This window comes from Oncorhynchus clarkii, chromosome 3, assembly GCF_045791955.1.
Source record: "Oncorhynchus clarkii lewisi isolate Uvic-CL-2024 chromosome 3, UVic_Ocla_1.0, whole genome shotgun sequence".
Lineage (NCBI taxonomy): Eukaryota > Metazoa > Chordata > Actinopteri > Salmoniformes > Salmonidae > Oncorhynchus > Oncorhynchus clarkii.
In genome coordinates this window covers 15,017,731-15,039,209 of record NC_092149.1, presented here as the reverse complement: position 1 = coordinate 15,039,209, position 21,479 = coordinate 15,017,731, and the positions used below count along the sequence as shown (strand labels likewise).

General features: G+C 45.6%; 1 protein-coding gene across 2 annotated transcripts in view; it reads right to left on the bottom strand.

The window, feature by feature from the left end:
- Nucleotides 1-443: 443 nt before the first annotated feature.
- Nucleotides 444-21,479, bottom strand: part of LOC139388867 (myocardin-like) — a 22,378-nt gene continuing 1,342 nt past the window's right edge. Inside the window, exons 2-16 of one of the 2 annotated variants that reach the window (XM_071135746.1) lie at nt 20,761-20,933; nt 17,383-17,430; nt 17,223-17,278; nt 16,918-16,984; nt 11,759-11,884; nt 11,463-11,659; nt 10,127-10,267; nt 9,189-9,357; nt 8,861-9,032; nt 8,558-8,702; nt 7,759-8,364; nt 6,614-6,751; nt 4,982-5,036; nt 4,426-4,856; nt 444-1,295 (exon numbers count right to left, since the gene is read on the bottom strand). In XM_071135746.1, coding sequence (XP_070991847.1) covers nt 4,435-4,856; nt 4,982-5,036; nt 6,614-6,751; nt 7,759-8,364; nt 8,558-8,702; nt 8,861-9,032; nt 9,189-9,357; nt 10,127-10,267; nt 11,463-11,659; nt 11,759-11,884; nt 16,918-16,984; nt 17,223-17,278; nt 17,383-17,430; nt 20,761-20,815 — 2,397 coding nt within the window. In that variant the 5' untranslated portion in view covers nt 20,816-20,933 and the 3' untranslated portion in view covers nt 444-1,295; nt 4,426-4,434. Of the gene's footprint in view, nt 1,296-3,977; nt 4,857-4,981; nt 5,037-6,613; nt 6,752-7,758; nt 8,365-8,557; nt 8,703-8,860; nt 9,033-9,188; nt 9,358-10,126; nt 10,268-11,462; nt 11,660-11,758; nt 11,885-16,917; nt 16,985-17,222; nt 17,279-17,382; nt 17,431-20,760; nt 20,934-21,479 lie in introns of those variants that run through there. The other variant, XM_071135745.1, reaches the window with a different exon arrangement.

Below are 21,479 nucleotides of genomic sequence, written 5' to 3'. Positions count from 1 at the left end.
TTCACATGACTAACTGATGACTGAACATTCTGGATCGCAATCAAGCTGTGTGGAAGTCATACATTTTTCATGGCTTTTTAAATATAATTTATTAGTGGGCCTATCAATAAAACAAAAATAAATCCTCTGTTTGGCTTCAACCTCACGATCAACTCTAAATTTAGATGATCTACTTACCTGGGTGAGTTGTAATCGGAGTTATGTGTGTGTGTGTGGAAGCTTCATTAAAATGCCCAGAAATATTATTAACTTTGTATTACCAGTCACATTGCGACTGATGTAGAATGAGCAAATGATTAAGTTAATATTCCCTTCTCCTGAGCAATGTAGCTTCCATTGGTTACAATTCATGATCCCTTTTCCTTATCAATAATTTGCCATCAATCACCTCCAGTAAGGACATTTACTGGGACATCCTGATCAGACACAAGACAACGAGACAATGGATGGGAAATCTATTAAGACTTTTCATTTCTTCATGTTTTTTACAATACAATTTGAACATGTATTGATAACATTTTGCCTGAATAAGTTACATATTAATTAAATAAATACAATTAAATACTGATTTATTTTTGCCATTGGGTCATCCCCACACTATCTGGTTACAGTACTAGGATGAGATGAAGAAAGATTAGACAGTGACGTTATCAATCTGAAGATTATTCAGGAAGTTATCAGCATTGGAAGACATATTGAACTCCCAATGAATGGAGCTGACTGAAACAATGGCAACAGTTGGTTCTGATACTTCCTGATCTTGATTATGACAATGTCTCAGTCTCATCCCTCTTTGTCTCATTCTGGTTACAGAAAGCCTCAAGGGGGAAAGAAATACCTTCACAACACAGACAGACAGGAAGGGGGAAGGATCAGGCATTTGCAGCATAGATTCACCTAGTCTCCTGTTGCTTTTCCTGGAATAACCTAGCATAGACAGTTCTTCCAACCAACCCACCAACCTCTCCAATGATTCTGAAAGTGATACACTCCTAACATAAGTCAGGTGATATCAGCACAGATGTAGGGGAAGAGACTGGTTCAGATGAAAACCAACATACACAGTGGTTGTCCAGGACCAGACAGAGTACAGTAGGTCTAAAGCATCTCCATTCACAAGAGGTAGCATGTTACTCTCCCGCGTTTCTCTCTCTCTCGTCATCCTAAGTGCAGCAGACAGAGAACGTGTTTGACCACCGGTTGTCCAGGACCAGACAGAGTACAGTAGGTCTAAAGCATCTCCATTCACAAGAGGTAGCATGTTACTCTCCCGCGTTTCTCTCTCTCTCGTCATCCTAAGTGCAGCAGACAGAGAACGTGTTTGACCACCGGTTGTCCAGGACCAGACAGAGTACAGTAGGTCTAAAGCATCTCCATTCACAAGAGGTAGCATGTTACTCTCCCGCGTTTCTCTCTCTCTCGTCATCCTAAGTGCAGCAGACAGAGAACGTGTTTGACCACCGGTTGTCCAGGACCAGACAGAGTACAGTAGGTCTAAAGCATCTCCATTCACAAGAGGTAGCATGTTACTCTCCCGCGTTTCTCTCTCTCTCGTCATCCTAAGTGCAGCAGACAGAGAACATGTTTGACCACTGTGATTATCACGGTCGTCAGTCTGTCCCATTGTCACCATTCAACATGGTTTTCTACAGTTCTACGGTGAAAGCTGCTCGTGAAATGCTTCAACATGAAAGCTTGGCAGATGATTGGTAACTCTGCTTAGAAGCACCTGCTGCTAATCTGTTGTTCCCTACAAGTTCTGTTTTGAATTCAAATACATTTGTACCTACACACTGAAGAAGGCTGTGAAGCTGAAACGTCTGTGTATGCTATCCCTGATGCAGTGAAAACCGTCAAATGAACTAAGCTTTATGCAACATCTTGTTGAGTGAGGACCCATTACACCATTTTGTTTAGAGTAACGACAAGACAGAGATATGGGGGCCTGGTATTTCCCAATGGCTGTGCCCTTCACATACACCATATTGCACTTAGCGCAGTGGTTATTATTCAGAGACTGGGTGGGGAACATCAGAACCATATATACTGTATATAAATAAATGTCTCTGGGGAACATTAGTAAGATCACAGTTTGTTGTTCACACAATGGTCTTTAAGAAGGGTGTCGAGTCAGCTAGGAGGTTAGGAAAGCACACTATGTATTGTATTCTCCCAATGAACATAACACAGGCTTGGTCCAAAAACAACCCCTAGCCCCTACACCCCTTTGGTTTTCTAATCTACATGAACCAGATAGGCAGAAGAAATATGGCAGAAGTTCCCCTAAGCCTATTGGAAGGCTAGGTGGAGCCGTCACCATACTGCTAACAGAGGCTGTGGGTTGCTCTCAGACCAGGCCATAATCAGTGCTCACATACTTCACTAATTGACAGGCCATACAACTAATCGGAATCACAACAGCTGAATTAAGTCTGTCATGACCTCAGAACCATTGGATCTGGTAGAACATCATGTGGAATAGAGAATCATATCTGCTCTGTAAATACTGAACGTTCTGACCCTGAGAATAAGCCCTTGGACTGCCTTGTCAATCACTGATAGCACGGAAACACAGACAACTTCATCATGATCCATGTTAGGGAGAAGTACAGTATTCACCTCCTCAGCTCTTTTCTGATGGGACACCCCTGGTGGTCATTTAAAATGAATATGGCCAATCCCATACGGACCCCTAGCCTCTAGCCCCTCGTACCAGGGCACAACTTCTAGTAGGCTGGATAGCTGTGAGCGATATGGGGAAAGTTCCACATAGCCTATCAGGGGAATGGTAGAGCTATTACCATATTGATTATATCTATCCAGTTCTATCCTCCTCATGTGCCTAGGGGGTAGGGGTTAGAGGTTGATTTGGAACTGGCCAAGAGAGAGATTGTGGTCTCAGGGAACACCTGTGTCATTTCCTGCAATCAGAACAGCCTCTCTTTGGGACAGATTTATTTCCTGATTCTACCTGTTTTTACAGTATGGGATAAAGCACCGAAAAAATCTTAAGCTAAAATCATGAAATTGTTTCATGAAATTAATTGCCATTGTTATCCTGTGCATAACCTTTATTTGACCTTTTTATCTCCATAACAACAGGTGTAAACAGTGACTGTGGCCCTTACAGTGTGTAGAGCACCAAGCTGTTTCCTCCAAACACTGTGGGAGGTCCTCATAAAACAGTGGCCACCTGTTCTCATACGCTGATGAGAACATAAACTCTGGTAATATGGTCATGTTGCAGGCTCTGAAGCCTCTCAGAGTGATTGCTATTTATCTCTTGGCTTAATAGGATGTTTACCAGGTTTTTTTTTCTTCTCTTAAATAAAAAAAAAGACAAGCATTGAATTGAACATAGTGGTTCATTAGGTTTTAGTGACCCCCTCACAGTGTTATATATTACAGCAACAGACTAGTGTTGAGACCACAATTAAAATAGGCACGAAATGTGGAAGCGGCTTTGCTCTCTCTCGCTCTCTCGCTCTCTCGCTCTCGCACAGATCAACCGTACAAAATCAACACTCAGAGACATTGCACACTTAGTCTACACAAAGTAGGAGCTACAAGTATATTTGCAACAATTCAGATAAATATACAATGTGTGTGTGTATTAACACACACACACATTGTATATTTATCTGAATTGTTGCCAATATACTTGTATTAACACACACACACCTACACAAACAGAGGCAGCCAGGCGTGCACATACCACACAACCCTTACAGGGAAGTGTGTCTGCCAGCTCTCTCTCTCCACATGCCGACTGTGTGTCTGGCACTAGGGGAAAGGTCTGGAGACATGTACAAGCTGTGTGCCCTGTCTGTCTGCCCAGTCTGGCTTTAATGGCCTTTATGAATGACTCTGACTCAATGACTGTGGCTGGGGGAACAGTAGGGGCCCTGTTCAACTGGGTTTCTTTGTTTATAGTGGGAAACAATGTATTGTGTGTGACTCCAAATATGCATTGTTCATTTGTTGTATTTGGCCATTTTTTTATTTAACAGGACAACCCAAGGTTTGTGTGTGTGTGTGTGTGTGTGTGTGTGTGTGTGTGTGTGTGTGTGTGTGTGTGTGTGTGTGTGTGTGTGTGTGTGTGTGTGTGTGTGTGTGTGTGTGTGTGTGTGTGTGTGTGTGTGTGTGTGTGTGTGTGTGATTCCCTCTGCCAGGTATTGTTCCACCAATGCAACTCTTTTCATCTCTTCCAATGCAGTAGCATCTGTCTCTCGACATTGCGTGGGGTACAGACCTGCAGTCACCTCTCTCAAACAGACTACTCACTCACAGAGTGGACAGAGGGGATGGATGGATAGACTGATGGATGGACATTCACAAATCTGTTCCCATTGTTTGGGAGGTGTATGTTGAAGTCCAACTAACGAACACACACACACACACACACACACACATATACAAACACACCTAAGACCTTCACCACTGCTCCACCATGAGATCCAACGCTCGGTTGACGTTCAGATCCGAATTGAGGCCAAAGTCGGTCTCAACGAATGGGGCAGATGGAGGACTGAGAGGGCGGAGTCCAGAGGCTAGCGACCCCAACCAATCAGCAGGGTCAAAGGTTGCCTGAACCCGCCTCTTCCGTGAGGTCACAGTGGGAGGCAGGGGAGAAGTACAGATGGGGAGAGGGGGTGGGGCGGCTTGGCGGGGAACCATCGTCGAAGGCGACGGCGGGAGCTCCAGCAATAAGGAGGAGCAGAGAGGAGAGGATAGGAAGTTGTCATCCTTTGAATGACAACGGAAAGGCTGGGACTGGTCTGTTTGGGGAGAAGAGGAGGGGCCGGGGAGGATAGTGACAGGGGATTGGAGGTCTGAGACAGAGGAGGAGTGGGAGTCTAGAAGAGAGGGGTAGGGCAATACAAACAAACAAACAAACAAAAGCTTGTAATTATCCATGACCAGTCTTGGTGACTACAGAACTATAAATTGTCATTGAGAGGCCAGAGAGCTATCCACTCACCCACACAGGTGGTAGGTTCCTCCAGAATGTCCTCTATTGACTGACTGGGGTCCATCTAAGGAGGGCAGGACAGAGACAGGGAAATCACCCAAGGGTTTACTTGACAGGGTCACCATTTACAAAACACAATGAATGTCAGCAGTGACTCTGATTTACACACACACACACACACACACACACACACACACACACACACACACACACACACACACACTACTTTACAGACAAGAGTTCAGTGTGTCAAATCGGAGGGCATGTTGTCCGGACCTCTGGCAGTCTCTATGGGGGTACCACAGGGTTCAATTCTCGGGTCGACTCTTTTCTCTGTATATATCAATGATGTTGCTCTTGCTGCGGGCGATTCCCTGATCTACCTCTACGCCGACGACACCATTCGGTATACTTCTGGCCCTTCCTTGGACACTGTGCTAACTAACCTCCAAACGAGCTTCAATGCCATACAACACTCCTTCCGTGGCCTCCAACTGCTCTTAAACGATAGTGAAACCAAATGCATGCTTTTCAACCGTTCGCTGCCCACACCCGCTCGCAAGACTAACATCATGGACGGTTCCGACCTAAAATATGTGGACAACTATTAATACCTAGGTGTCTGGCTAGACTGTAAACTCTCCTTCCAGACTCATATTAAACATCTCCAATCAAAAATCAAATCTAGAATCGGCTTTCTATTTCGCAACAAAGCCTCCTTCACTCACGCCGCCAAACTTACCCTAGTAAAACTGACTATCATACCGATCCTCGACTTCGGCGATGTCATCTACAAAATAGCTTCCAACACTCTACTCAGCAAACTGGATGCAGTCTATTACAGTGCCATCCGTTTTGTCACCAAATCGCCTTATACCACCCACCACTGTGACCTGTATGCTCTAGTCGGCTGGCCCTTGCTGTATATTCGTCACCAGACCCACTGGCTCCAGGTCATCTACAAGTCTATGCTAGGTAAAGTTCCGCCTTATCTCAGTTCACTGGTCACGGTAACAACACCCACCCGTAGCATACGTTCCAGCAGGTATATCTCACTGATCATCCCCAAAGCCAACACCTCATTTGGCCACCTTTCCTTCCAGTTCTCTGCTGCCAGTGACTGGAACGAATTGCAAAAATCGCTGAAGTCTGAGACTTATTTCCCTCACTAACTTTAAACATCAACTATCTGAGCAGCTAACCGATCGCTGCAGCTGTACATAGTCCATCTGTAAATAGCCCACCCAATCTATCTACCTCATCCCCATACTGTTTTTATTTTATTTACTTTTCTGCTCTTTTGCACACCAGTATCTCTACTTGCACATCATCATCTGCTCATTTATCACTCCAGTGTTAATCTGCTAAATTGTAACTATTCGCTCCTATGGACTATTTATTGCCTACCTCCTCATGCCTTTTGCACACAATGTATATAGACTTTCTTTTTTCTACTGTGTCATTGATTTGTTTATTGTGTTATTGGCTTGTTTATTGTTTACTCCATGAGTAACTCTGTGTTGTTGTCTGTGTCACACTGCTCTGCTTTATCTTGGCCAGGTCGCAGTTGCAAATGAGAACTTGTTCTCAACTGGCCTACCTGGTTAAATAAAAAAATAAAACACACACATACACACTGACCAGTACTCTGGTAATGGCCTCCTGCAGCTCCTCCTCCAGACTGCGGACGCTGGGTGGGGCTTGAATGGGACTGGCTGTGATCTGCATAGGCAGCTCAAGGTCCTGGCCAATCACGTCCCACGGCTGGCAGCAGAACACCTGATTGGACAGTGGAGGAGGTTAAATTGTACATACTGTATGAAGCTATACAGTATTTAACGGTGAATATTGTAAATGGTAAGATACAATCACAGTGATGTGTTGCACTGTCTCAGCTAAATCTTGTGGATGATATGGTTGTGTACCTGTGTGAAGTTTGTTGGGGAGAGATGAGTCAAGTATAGGAGAGACTATGGTGTATCTGTCTGTCTGAGTCAGGTATAGGAGAGACTATGGTGTATCTGTCTGACGGAGTCAGATACAGGAGAGACTGGTGTATCTGTCTGTCTGTCTGAGTCAGATATAGGAGAGAATATGGTGTATCTGTCTGACTGAGTCAGGTATAGGAGTGACTATGGTGTATCTGTCTGACTGAGTCAGGTATAGGAGTGACTATGGTGTATCTGTCTGACTGAGTCAGGTATAGGAGAGACTATGGTGTATCTGTCTGACTGAGTCAGGTATAGGAGTGACTATGGTGTATCTGTCTGACTGAGTCAGGTATAGGAGTGACTATGGTGTATCTGTCTGACTGAGTCAGGTATAGGAGAGACTATGGTGTATCTGTTTGACTGAGTCAGGTATAGGAGTGACTGATGTGTCTGTCAGGTATAGGAGTGACTGATGTGTCTGTCAGGTATAGGAGAGACCATGGTGTATCTGTCTGTCTGTCAGGTATATGAGAGACTATGGTGTATCTGTCTGTCTGAGTCAGGTATAGGAGTGATTGATGTGTCTGTCAGGTATAGGAGTGACTGATGTGTCTGTCAGGTATAGGAGTGACTGATGTGTCTGTCAGGTATAGGAGTGACTGATGTGTCTGTCAGGTATAGGAGTGACTGATGTGTCTGTCAGGTATAGGAGTGACTGATGTGTCTGTCAGGTATAGGAGAGACCATGGTGTATCTGTCTGTCTGAGTCAGATACAGGAGAGACTGGTGTATCTTTCTGTCTGTTAGGTTTAGGAGAGACTGGTCTGTCTGTCTGAGTCAGGCGTGTTAGTTTACCTGTGTGAACAGGATCTCTGGATCCTGTTGCAGGAAGGGATGGAGGGAACCCCCACAGGATAGAGACAGAGGAGGAGATAGCCTCTCCCTGGGCCTGCTCCTCATCCTCTCCCTCATCCCCAGCTCCAGGCTCAGCTCCTGCTGCTCCTGCTCCGACCGCCAGGGGGCGCCAGTCGACAGTGGCAAAGAGGAGCATGGGGGGAGACCGGGGCTGGGTGTCGACGATGGGGTTAACGCAGCGGCCAGGAAGCCACACTGCTCCCCCACCACACTGACCCCTATTCCATTAGTATTACCATTCGGAATGCCATTAACAATTCCGTTAGGGACCCCACTCAGGATTCCAGTGGACTGGATGTAGACCTGAGGGTTAGGGCTGTTGGTGGGGGAGTCAGTTCCAGAGCTGGGGCTGGAGCTGGGGTAGTGGCTGTGGGTGAGCAAGGAGGTGGGGGTAAGGGGTTCCTGGTTGGTACCCAGCTGGCAGAGGGGCACAGGGGTCAAGCACAGGTGGGGCAGCTGGAAAGGGCGGAGCCTCTGGAGAAGGGCGGGCTTGGTGCCGGAGACAGGAAGACCTCGCTCACGCAGCTGCTGTCGCAACTCAGACACCTGGGAGAGAAGGAGGACGAGGTGTGACAGAGGAGAGTGTCAGGGACAGCAAATAGAGAGGGATGAGAGAAAGAGGTCAGAGAATGAAGAGAAGCAAGCAAGGACAAAAGAAGGAAGAGAAGGTACAGATTAATAGGAAGTGAGAAGTGCTATAAACATTCAAATGTTCAAGTGATTGTCCTGCCCATATTACCGTGAGGTCGACCAGGTTAGGTGGGTGGAGCTCAGACTTGTTGGAGGGACTTGTGTCCACAGAGGTGTGGTTTGTTACCATGGATACAGGCTGAGGGTTCTGGTGCATGGCTCCAGAGAACCTCACCATTTGGTTGGTGTCTCCACTTTGATAAAAACAAAACATTCATGCTAGTTGCCAGCGCTCATGTAATGGTTAACCAACTTTAAATGGTCTGATGAACAGTATAACATCTGAATGAAACCACAGTTCTTGTGAGAAGGCCCAGGGGGAGGGAGGTTTGGTGTATGTAGTGCTACCTACCTGGGTGTGACGGTGAGCTGCTGCTGGTCCTGTTGCTGCTGGTTCTGCTGTTGTTGTTGTTGGTTCTGGAGGATCTGCAGCTGGAGGAACACCTGCTGTTGCTGCAGGAGGCTGGAGTAGGCGGGGTCTAAGAGCTGGGCTGGGGTGGGACTCCTCTGACTGGCCCCTCCCCCTGAGCACAATGTTAATAATTATCGACTTCCCTGCTATTTAGTGGACTCATTTTGACAACATTTGTCATGTAAAGCACATTGGGCTGCAAGTATTGTATGAAAGATAATATATACATAAAAGATCATCATGATTTTTAAAGTATAAAGACTATTACCGGCAGTCCCGGCCGTCCCTCTCTGGTCGGGGGGAATGTACTGATGGTATTTGAGTTTCCTCATCTTGGGCTGTGAATCCCGTGGTTTCCGCGGGCGGGGGGGGCGAGAGGAAGTCAGGGAGGGAGTAAGGGAAGAGGAGTCGGAGGGAGGTGTGAGCGACCGGGCTGTCTGAGAAAGGAAGAGGGGGAGGGAGAGGGGGAGGGAGAGGGGGGAGACAGAGAATGAATCAAAGTAATATTTCTCATATCCATATTTTTTTTTTTAAATGTATTATTCAAGCATTGTCAAAATACATAAACAGTATAACCTGAGAGAGGTCAGATCAGTTCTGATTAGTACAGCCAGTTCTAAAATGACTACCATGTTATGAGTTCCTAAGGCAAAGTTAACAGCAGGATGTATACAATATGTCATGTAACATATGTGATCCTTTCAGGTTGTAACGGTTGAACAGTCAGTATCCTAGCTGAATCCTGGCATTAAACGCATGTGTGAAACCGTGACAACTGACAGTGTGTCCAGTCAGCTGTGACATCTAGCAGGTGTGTGTGTGTGGGTGTCTAAATCCATAGGGCATAGTTCCGTTGGTAGTGACTGTCGACACTAATAAATGCGTAACACCAGAGTGAGTGTGTACATTATGCTATGTGGTTGAATACCTATCAGACACCGGGAGAAGAAGAGACTGATATACTGTATCTGACCCTCACAGTCGAACATGTCTGTCTCTCTATGCAGACAATGCATTAACATCTGTAATACCGTATATGCATGGGATTATTTTTAATTGACTTTACCACCAATCAATAAATCAATCAATCCATTGTTAATGCTTCAATCAATTCATTCTTAGTTTCTTGAATGCTTTTTACAGATGCATTTACACATTGTTCTGGATGTGTGTTTGGTCTATTTCTGAGTAGCCCTGTTCCAATACCTTTGGCAGCAGGGGCGTGGCATGGGAGGTCAGATACATCCCCTTTGGTCTCCCGGTCATTGCCATGGAGTTGGAGTCGCCCACGGTCATGCTCATTGGCTGGCTGATGCCCTCGGTTGCTGGGAGCAAAGCCAAGATAGACTGGAGGAAAGCAGGACAGAAATATAAACAGGTAATAGCAAAGGATCTGATCCAAACATGACTTGCAGTTCTAAAGTCAGTTTTGTGTTTCCCGTGTTGATGGTTGAGGTTAGGATTTAGGGAAAGGTAATCTCACTTGATGTTTGAGGTTAGGATCTAGGGAAAGGTAATCTCACTTGATGGTTGAGGTTAGGATTAGGGGAAGGTAATCTCACCTGATGGTTAGGATTTAGGGGAAGGTAATCTCACCTGATGGTTAGGATTTAGGGGAAGGTAATCTCACTTGATGGTTAGGATTTAGGGGAAGGTAATCTCACCTGATGGTTAGGATTAGGGGAAGGTAATCTCACTTGATGGTTAGGATTTAGGGGAAGGTAATCTCACTTGATAGTTAGGATTTAGGGGAAGGTAATCTCACCTGATGGTTAGGATTTAGGGAAAGGTAATCTCACCTGATGGTTAGGATTTAGGGGAAGGTAATCTCACTTGATGGTTAGGATTTAGGGGAAGGTAATCTCACCTGATGGTTAGGATTTAGGGGAAGGTAATCTCACCTGATGGTTAGGATTTAGGGGAAGGTAATCTCACCTGATGGTTAGGTTTTAGGGGAAGGTAATCTCACCTGATGGTTAGGTTTTAGGGGAAGGTAATCTCACTTGATGGTTAGGATTTAGGGGAAGGTAATCTCACTTGATGGTTAGGATTTAGGGGAAGGTAATCTCACCTGATGGTTAGGATTAGGGGAAGGTAATCTCACCTGATGGTTAGGATTAGGGGAAGGTAATCTCACTTGATGGTTAGGATTTAGGGGAAGGTAATCTCACCTGATGGTTAGGTTTTAGGGGAAGGTAATCTCACTTGATGGTTAGGATTAGGGGAAGGTAATCTCACCTGATGGTTAGGTTTTAGGGGAAGGTAATCTCACTTGATAGTTAGGATTAGGGGAAGGTAATCTCACTTGATGGTTAGGATTAGGGGAAGGTAATCTCACCTGGTGGTTAGGTTTTAGGGTAAGGTAATCTCACCTGGTGGTTAGGTTTTAGGGTAAGGTAATCTCACATTATGGTTAGGATTTAGGGGAAGGTAATCTCACCTGATGGTTAGGTTTTAGGGTAAGGTAATCTCACCTGGTGGTTAGGTTTTAGGGTAAAGTAATCTCACCTGATGGTTAGGTTTTAGGGGAAGGTAATCTCACCTGAACATGGACGGGACTGTGGTTAAGGGGCAAGACCCCAGGTGACAGGTCACTCAGCGATTGGTCGTCTAAGAACCCCAGCGATGAGGAGAGGGCTGGTGATTGGAGGACCCCGAGTTGCTCGGGAGACAAGGAGGAAGAGCAGGAAGAGATGTCATCTTGGAAAACATCTGAGGAGAGAGGGAAGGAGACTGGGCCTAAGGGAAGAGGGGGAGGAGGAATAGGTTCATTAGTAATAACATCTGGACTGTTTCATAACATCTATAGTTACTTCGTGCGTGTGTGAGTTAACTCACGGTTCTCCGGAGGCAGTATGTGTTTGTGTATTAGGTCCAGAGGTCCAGGCCGATGCTGGACCTTCTCTCCAAGGTTGTTAGCCAGCCGAGCCTTCTTCTGCCTTCCGGTCCCACATACACTCCTGTCTAGAGAGAGAAGCAACACGCTCCTTTCTGTTAGAGAGACTATAACTGTGTTGACGTGGGCACTCAATCCCAGTTCAACCCAGCAGGGTTACCCAAAACTTCTGCCTTAAAGGAACCACATACCCCTGGAGACACATAAATAACAACACAACCAGAAATGCAACAATAATAGTGGTATTTTAATCACAATGGACAATGAGAAGAATAGGGGGAGAGGATAGAGAGTAGAAGAGAGTGGAGGAGAGGATAGAGGGGAGAAGAGAGTGGAGGAGAGGATAGAGGGGAGAAGAGAGAGGAGGATAGGAGAGGAGGAGAGGATAAAGATGAGACGAGGAGATGAGGACAGAGGGTTTTAGGGGAAGGTAATCTCACTTGAGAGGAGAGGACGGAGAGTAGAAGGGAGAGGAGGACAGGATAGAGAGTAGAAGAGAGAGGAGGACAGGATAGAGAGTAGAAGAGAGAGGAGGAAAGGATAGAATAAGAGAGACGAGGAGATGATAGAGAGTAGGAGAGGAGAGGATAGAGATAAGAAAAGAGAAGAGAGGATAGAGAGTAGAAGAGAGGTGGAGAAGAGAGAAAAAAAGAGAGGATGAGAAGAGAGAGGAAAAGAGAGAAGCTGACAGGAGAGGAGGAGAGGATAGAGGGTACTAGAGAGAGGAGGAGAGGATGGAGAGTAGAAGAGAGAGGAGGAGAGGAGAAGAGAGAAGGGGCGAGAGGATAGAGAGTAGAAGAGAGAGGAGAAGAGAGAAGAGGATAAAGAAGAGGAGAGGATAAAAAAGAGGAGGAGAAGAGAGATGCTGACAGGAGAAGAGAGAGAATGGAGAAGATAGAGAGTAGAAAAGAGAGGAGGAGAGGATAGAGTAGAAGAGAGAAGAAAAGAGAGGATGAGAGGAGAAGAGAGAAGCTGACAGGAGAAGAGAGGGGAGGAGAGCATAGAGAGTAGAATTAGAGAGCAGGAGAAAGAGAGGATGAGAGGATAGAAAGGAGAAGAGGATAGAGAGTAGAAGAGAGAGGAGGAGAGGATACAGATGAGAGGAGAGGATAGAGAGTATAATTAGAGAGGAGGAGAAATAGAGGATGAGAGGATAGAAAGGAGAAGAGGATAGAGAGTAGAAGAGAGAGGAGGAGAGGATAAAGATGAGAAGAGAGGAGGAGAGGATAGAGAGTAGAAGAGAGAGGAGGAGAAAGAGGGGATGAGAGGATAGAAAGGAGAAGAGGATAGAGAGTAGAAGAGAGAGGAGGAGAGGATACAGATGAGAGGAGAGGATAGAGAGTAGAAGAGAGAGGAGGAGAGGATAGAGAGGAGGAGAGGATAGAGAGTAGAAGAGAGAGGAGGAGAGGATAGAGAGTAGAAGAGAGAGGAGGACATGAAAAAAGAGAGGAGGATCTGTCCATCATTGCTTGGCTTGACAGGTTGTATCCAATGAAACCTGCCTGTAATGGAGAGCAACATGGTTCATATATATGTGTGATTGACAGCCAATGGAATACCAATTCCATCATAGGGCTCTGAAATCAATAATTTCCAGGCCCAGGGACATGTACTAGTCTGTGGCGACCTAAATGCCAGAACCGGACAAGAACCTGACACCCTCAGCCCACAGGGGGACAAACACCTGCCTGGAGGTGACAGCATTCCCTCCCAAATATGCCCCCCTAGGCACAACTATGACAACATAACCAACAAAAACGGGTCACAACTCCTGCAGCTCTGTCGCACGCTGGGTATGTACATAGTCAATGGTAGGCTTCGAGGGGACTCCTATGGTAGGTACACATATAGCTCATCTCTTGTACTGTAGACTACTTTATCACTGACCTCAACCCAGAGTCTCTCAGAGCGTTCACAGTCAGCCCACTGACACCCCTATCAGACCACAGCAAAATCACAGTCTACTTAAACAGAGCAATACTCAATCATGAGGCATCAAAGCCAAAGGAACTGAGTAACATTAAGAAATGCTATAGATGGAAGGAATGCAGTTTGGAAACCTACCAAAAAACAATTAGGCAACAACAAATTCAATCCCTTTTAGACAATTTCCTGGGTAAAACGTTACACTGTAATAGTGAAGGTGTAAACTTGGCAGTAGAAAATCTCAACAGTATATTTGACCTCTCAGCTTCCCTATCAAATCTAAAAATCTCAAATAGAAAACCGAAGAAAATTAACAACAATGACAAATGGTTTGATGAAGAATGCAAAAATCTAAGAAAGAAATTGAGAAACCTGTACAACCAAAAACATAGAGACCCGGAAAACCTGAGTCTACGCCTTCACTATGGTGAATCACTAAAACAATACAGAAATACACTACGGAAAAAGAAGGAACAGCATGTCAGAAATCAGCTCAATGTAATTGAAGAATCCATAGACTCTAACCACTTCTGGGAAAATTGGAAAACACTAAACAAACAACAACACGAAGAATTATATATCCAAAATGGAGATGTATGGGTAAACCACTTCTCCAATCTTTTTGGCTCTATAACAAAGAATAAAGAGCAAAAATATATGCTTGATCAAATACAGATCTTAGACTCAACTATTAAAGACGACCAGAACCCACTGGATTCTCCAATTACATTGAATGAGTTACAGGACAAAATAAAAACCCTCCAACCCAAAAAGGCCTGTGGTGTTAATGGTATCCTCAATGAAATGATCAAATATACAGACAACAAATTCCAATTGGCTATACTAAAACTCTTTAACATCATCCTTAGCTCTGGCATCTTCCCCAATATTTGGAACCAAGGACTGATCACCCCAATCCACAAAAGTGGAGACAAATTTGACCCCAATAACTACCGTGGAATATGCGTCAACAGTAACCTTGGGAAAATCCTCTGCATTATCATTAACAGCAGACTCGTACATTTCCTCAATGAAAACAATGTACTGAGCAAATGTCAAATTGGCTTTTTACCAAATTACCGTACAACAGACCATGTATTCACCCTGCACACCCTAATTGACAACCAAACAAACCAAAACAAAGGCAAAGTCTTCTCATTCTTTGTTGATTTCAAAAAAGCCTTCGACTCAATTTGGCATGAGGGTCTGCTATACAAACTGATGGAAATTGGTGTTGGGGGTAAAACATACGACATTATAAAATCCATGTACACAAACAACAAGTGTGCGGTTAAAATTGGCAAAAAACACACACATTTCTTCACACAGGGATGAGACAGGGATGCAGCTTAAGCCCCACCCTCTTCAACATATATATCAACGAATTGGCGCGGGCACTAGACAAGTCTGTAGCACCCGGCCTCACCCTACTAGAATCCGAAGTCAAATGTCTGCTGTTTGCGGATGATCTGGTGCTTCTGTCACCAACCAAGGAGGGCCTACAGCAGCACCTAGATCTTATGCACAGATTCTGTCAGACCTGGGCCCTGACAGTAAATCTCAGTAAGACCAAAATAATGGTGTTCCAAAAAAGGTCCAGTCACCAGGACCACAAATACAAATTCCATCTAGACACTGTTGCCCTAGAGTACACAAAAAACTATACATACCTTGGCCTAAACATCAGCGCCACAGGTAACTTCCACAAAGCTGTGAACGATCTGAGAGACAAGGCAAGAAGGGCAGTCTATGCCATCAAAAGGAACATACATTTCAACATACCAATTAGGATTTGGCTAAAAATACTTGAATCAGTCATAGAGCCCATTGCCCTTTATGGTTGTGAGGTCTGGGGTCCGCTCACCAACCAAGACTTCACAAAATGGGACAAACACCAAATTGAGACTCTGCACGCAGAATTCTGCAAAAATATCCTCTGTGTACAACGTAGAACACCAAATAATGTATGCAGAGCAGAATTAGGCCGATACCCACTAATTATCCAAATCCAGAAAAGAGCCGTTAAATTCTATAACCACCTAAAAGGAAGCGATTCCCAAACCTTCCATAACAAAGCCATCACCTACAGAGAGATGAACCTGGAGAAGAGTCCCCTAAGCAAGCTGGTCCTGGGGCTCTGTTCACAAACACAAACACACCCTACAGAGCCCCAGGACAGCAGCACAATTAGACCCAACCAAATCATGAGAAAACAAATCCAGTTTTGATAAACTCCCATATCTACTGGGTGAAATTCCACAGTGTGCCATCACAGCAGCAAGATTTGTGACCTGTTGCCACGAGAAAAGGGCAACCAGTGAAGAACACACACCATTGTAAATAGTGTGCCAACAGCCATATTTATGCTTATTTATTTATTTTATCTTGTGTCCTTTAACCATTTGTACATTAAAACACTGTATATATATAATATGACATTTGTAATGTCTTTATTGTTTTGAAACTTCTGTATGTGTAATGTTTACTGTTAATTTGTATTGTTTATTTCACTTTATATATTTACTTTATATATTATCTACCTCACTTGCTTTGGCAATGTTAACACATGTTTCCCATGCCAATAAAGCCCTTGAATTGAATTGAATTGAATTGAGAGAGAGAGAGAAAATGTACCCAATTGTCATACTTGAGTAGAAGTAAAGACACCTTAATAGAAAATGACTCAAGTAAAAGTAACCCAGTAAAATACTATTTGAGTAAAAGTATTTGGTTTATTAAATATTCTTACGTATTAAAAGTAAATGACATACACCATTTCAAATTCCTTATTAAGCCCATTAGACAGCCCAGTTTTCTTTTCTTTTTCACGGGTAGCCAGGGGCACAACGCAATGCACTCAGACATCATTTACAAACAACGCATGTGTTTAGTGAGTCCGCCAGATCAGAGGCAGGGATGATGACCACGTATTTCCTTGATACAGTGTGGCATTGGACCATTTTCCTGTCCTGCTAAGCACTCAAAATGTAACAAGTTTTGGGTTTCATAGAAAATGTATGATAGTAAAAAGTTCTAGAGAGAGAGAGCGAGAGAGAAAGGGGAAGAGAAGACAGAGGTAGGTGATGAGGAGTATTATGCTTTGCTGGGAGCATACTAAATGAGTCAGACAACAGACAGCAGGAATACAGTGGACAGACAGACGGGGCATCATCACCTTGTGCAGTTTTAATGTTCAGACCACACAGGGGCGACTTCTGAGTGGTGCCATCGTCAGTTAGACGCTGCATTGGGAGATAGCAGGTCAAACCAGAAAGCCAGTTTTGGGGTCAGTTTCAATTCATTTAAATGACATGGCCTAAATTATCATTATTTCTTTATGCAAATAGATTTTGATTACATAGGGTTTTCTTTTGTCATTGTAACAATCTGCATTGTTACTATTTGCATTTACTGTAGCCTACGGTAACAGTGGGACAACAAGTCTCTTCTTTAGTTTGAGAGAAACAGTGAGCTACTTACCAAAGCTTTACTCTGGTCTTTCTCTCCTTTGTGAGAGGAACAGGCAGTTTTCAACCCTAGAGAGGGAGAGGGAGAGAGAGAGAGAGTCTCATTAGAAGGTAGTGTAAAGAAGAGAGAACACCCAGCCCTGTCAGTAAACATTAACAGTAACTCCACTCACCCAAGTCGATTTCATTTTGCCTTCGGTTCTGAATCCTCAACTGCAAGACTGAAAGACAAGCAGTAGAGAGGTGGTGAGTTAGATGTATGAGAATACCTGGAATAACCTGCAAGGTAACTCTGGGTAAAAGGTACTGTCCTATGTTCTGTAGTACAATATCCGTCTGTAACATGTGACTGAGCAATCTCTGCACAAAGACACCCACTCCATCCACACACCTTCACACTAAGAGGTTCATTGGGGGAGGGGCAAATAGGTTTGGCGATGTTTCCCACAATGCATTCCAGTGTTCCAGAGTTTTGAGATCTGAGAGAAATGGAGGGAGGGATGGGGGGAGGGGACATCAGTATGAGAAGGGTTTGGGGGGGTGCTGTAACTATTTATCCGCCAGTACGTCTATTTCTGTCACCCCCATCCCCCCTTCAGCTGTCCCTCTCTCTCCAGAACTCTCTACCTCCCTCCCTTCATCACGGTCATGCACGCTAAGTCAATTCTTCTTCCCCTATTTTCTGTCAGCCGACCGCCACTCGAAAAGAGACCCCATTACATTACTTCAGTAAAAACACCACTTAGCCTGGTTCTACAGTAAACAGCTACCTCTTAGCCTGGAAACACCTACCTCTTAGCCTGGTTACTGCACCTCTTAGCCTGGTTACTGCACGTCTTAGCCTGGAAACACCTACCTCTTAGCCTGGTTCTACAGTAAACAGCTACCTCTTAGCCTGGAAACACCTACCTCTTCGCCTGGTTCTACAGTAAACAGCTACCTCTTAGCCTGGAAACACCTACCTCTTAGCCTGGTTACTGCACCTCTTAGCCTGGTAACAGCTACCTCTTAGCCTGGTAACTGCACCTCTTAGCCTGGTAACAGCTACCTCTTAGCCTGGTAACAGCTACCTCTTAGCCTGGTAACTGCACCTCTTAGCCTGGTAACACCTACCTCTTAGCCTGGTAACTGCCACCTCTTAGCCTGGTAACTGCACCTCTTAGCCTGGTAACAGCTACCTCTTAGCCTGGTAACAGCTATCTCTTAGCCTGGTAACTGCACCTCTTAGCCTGGTAACAGCTACCTCTTAGCCTGGTAACAGCTACCTCTTAGCCTGGTAACAGCTACCTCTTAGCCTGGTAACTGCACCTCTTAGCCTGGTAACAGCTACCTCTTAGCCTGGTAACAGCTACCTCTTAGCCTGGTAACAGCTACCTCTTAGCCTGGTAACTGCACCTCTTAGCCTGGTAACAGCTACCTCTTAGCCTGGTAACAGCTACCTCTTAGCCTGGTAACTGCTACCACTTAGCCTGGTAACAGCTACCTCTTAGTACCGTATTGGACTGGGTACTCTGACTCACATAGGCCTCCATGCTGACTCGGTCATGGCACTGTATGTGTTATCGGTTGTGAGGTGGAATAATAGATTGGACTCTCAGAGGTGAAATTTGACCAGATGTGTGTACCGGACCCAACTAAAGTTCCAGACATAGGCCCTGGCCCGCTCCAGGGAAATAACACATGCAATCATCACTTAAAAGGTACCCAGAAGAGTTGATTAACTACTTATAAACCATTTATAAGCCCTGTACAGATGGTAAGTCAATTTAGTTTACCGTTAACAATTAACCATCTGTAACTGAGTGGAAACAAATGAAGCCAGAATCTTGATGACAGATAAGAGCAGGAAGGTGACTGTGTAAACTACTGAAGTTGTGCATGGATTTAGCTCAGTGAGATTATCTTCCCGCTTTGGGCAAGCATTCATGGACAGAGAGAAATAACAGAGATTGGATTGAGGTTATAATCAGCTCCTCAACCGTCTATAATGTGAAGTAATCTCATAGTGAACCTTATAGGTTATCAATGATCATTGAGTTGTATTCAAGGTTTAAAAAGGCTTCTAATTCTAATTTTCCCTTTAAAATGTATCAACTCCTACAAAAATGTCAAATTTTTACCGTCCAATAACACACATTTCCTGTTAGTGCAGGATTTTTTTCCTGCCATGAGAAACTGATCTAATAAAATGGTTGGCTATCACCACGACTGTCCACAGGCACAGCACACCTACCGCTTTTCAGCTTTGACCACAGTCATGGTAGCATACTCAGGGTATAGTAGTACATCTTCCTCAATACAAGTTACACAACCCATATTGCCATCCTTCCATCCATAGGCGATTAATTCAACATCAACCAATCAGACAGCATTTACCTATTGACAAAAGTATTGATTGGTCCTTCATAGCCTTCAACTATTTCCGCCATAGCTGAAGAGATAGTGGGCTCGAAGCAGCAGGACAGCTGATACTTAGTTAGCCAGTCTAACTCATTTAAATGTCTCTTCTAATGAATCCAATCTGGAAACCTCAAGACACTTCCTGGTATTTAAATAAATAAATACACTCATCAAATCTAATCTGAACCTCCAGCTGCCCAAGACAGGCCTGATAATGAACAGCTGTTGGAACAAACAGCAGGAATGTCTCTATGACCTCATTTCCTGTCCCTACCAAGCCTCTTTATGACAGCAGCAGACTGATAACAACAGCGGCGGCCATTTTTAAGGGGCACGTTCCAATTCTAGAACACAACTGCTGCTAGTTAACCTATGGCTGATGGACCTAACACAAAACATAAAGCCCCACTCCAACAGGCCTGGCCCGATGCAGCCCCACTCCAACCGGCCTGGCCCGATGCAGCCCCACTCCAACAAGCCTGGCCCGATGCAGTCCCACCCCAACCGGCCTGGCCTGATGCAGTCCCACCCCAACCGGCCTGATGCAGCCCCACCCCAACTGGCATGATGCAGCCCCACCCCAAATGGCCTGATGCAGCCCCACCCCAAACGGCCTGATGCAGCCCCACCCCAACCGGCCTGATGCAGCCCCACACCCAACCGGCCTGGCCTGATGCAGCCCCACCCCAAACGGCCTGGCCTGATGCAGCCCCACCCCAACCGGCCTGATGTAGCCCCACCCCAACCGGCCTGATGCAGCCCCACCCCAAACGGCCTGATGCAGCCCCACCCCAACCGGCCTGATCCAGCCCCACCCCAACCGGCCTGGCCTGATGCAGCCCCACCCCAACCGGCCTGGCCTGATGCAGCCCCACCCCAACCGGCCTGATCCAGCCCCACCCCAACCGGCCTGGCCTGATGCAGCTCCACCCCAACCGGCCTGGCCTGATGCAGCCCCACCCCAACCGGCTTGGCCTGATGCAGCCCCACCCCAACCGGCCTGATCCAGCACCACCCCAACCGGCCTGATGCAGCCCCACCCCAACCGGCCTGATCCAGCCCCACCCCAACCGGCCTGGCCTGATGCAGCTCCACCCCAACCGGCCTGGCCTGATGCAGCCCCACCCCAACCGGCCCAGCCAGATCCTCACCTGAGCGGAATTTGTTCCGGATGAGAAGCGACCTCTCAGAGGCCAGCAACGTCATGATGAAGAGGAGGAGGGGAAGGAGGGATGAGAGGAGGAACAGAAAGAAAGAGTGGAATCCTGTTTTTCCCACTTGGGTGGGAATCAGGAGGAATGGACTCTTCTGATTCTGTCTCTCTCTGTGTGGAAAGCAGAGAACAGATAGAGGCAGAGATGGAACAGGGGAGGTCAATGCTTTTGTTTATCCCTTGATGAAAATATATTGACACTGAGTACAAGACACAGACCAGAGCAGTAGACAGAAGAGAGTTATGGAGTGGAAAGAAGTAGAGAGACACACCATCTGACACACACAGGATAGAGTGGACAGTAGTAGACACACCATCTGACACACACAGGATAGAGTGGACAGTAGTAGACACACTATCTGACACACACAGGATAGAGTGGGCAGTAGTAGAGACACACTATCTGACACACACAGGATAGAGTGGACAGTAGTAGAGACACACCATCTGACACACACAGGATAGAGTGGACAGTAGTAGAGACACACCATCTGACACACACAGGATAGAGTGGACAGTAGTAGAGACACACTATCTGACACACACAGGATAGAGTGGACAGTAGTAGAGGCACACCATCTGACACACACAGGATAGAGTGGACAGTAGTAGAGACACACCATCTGACACACACAGGATAGAGTGGACAGTAGTAGA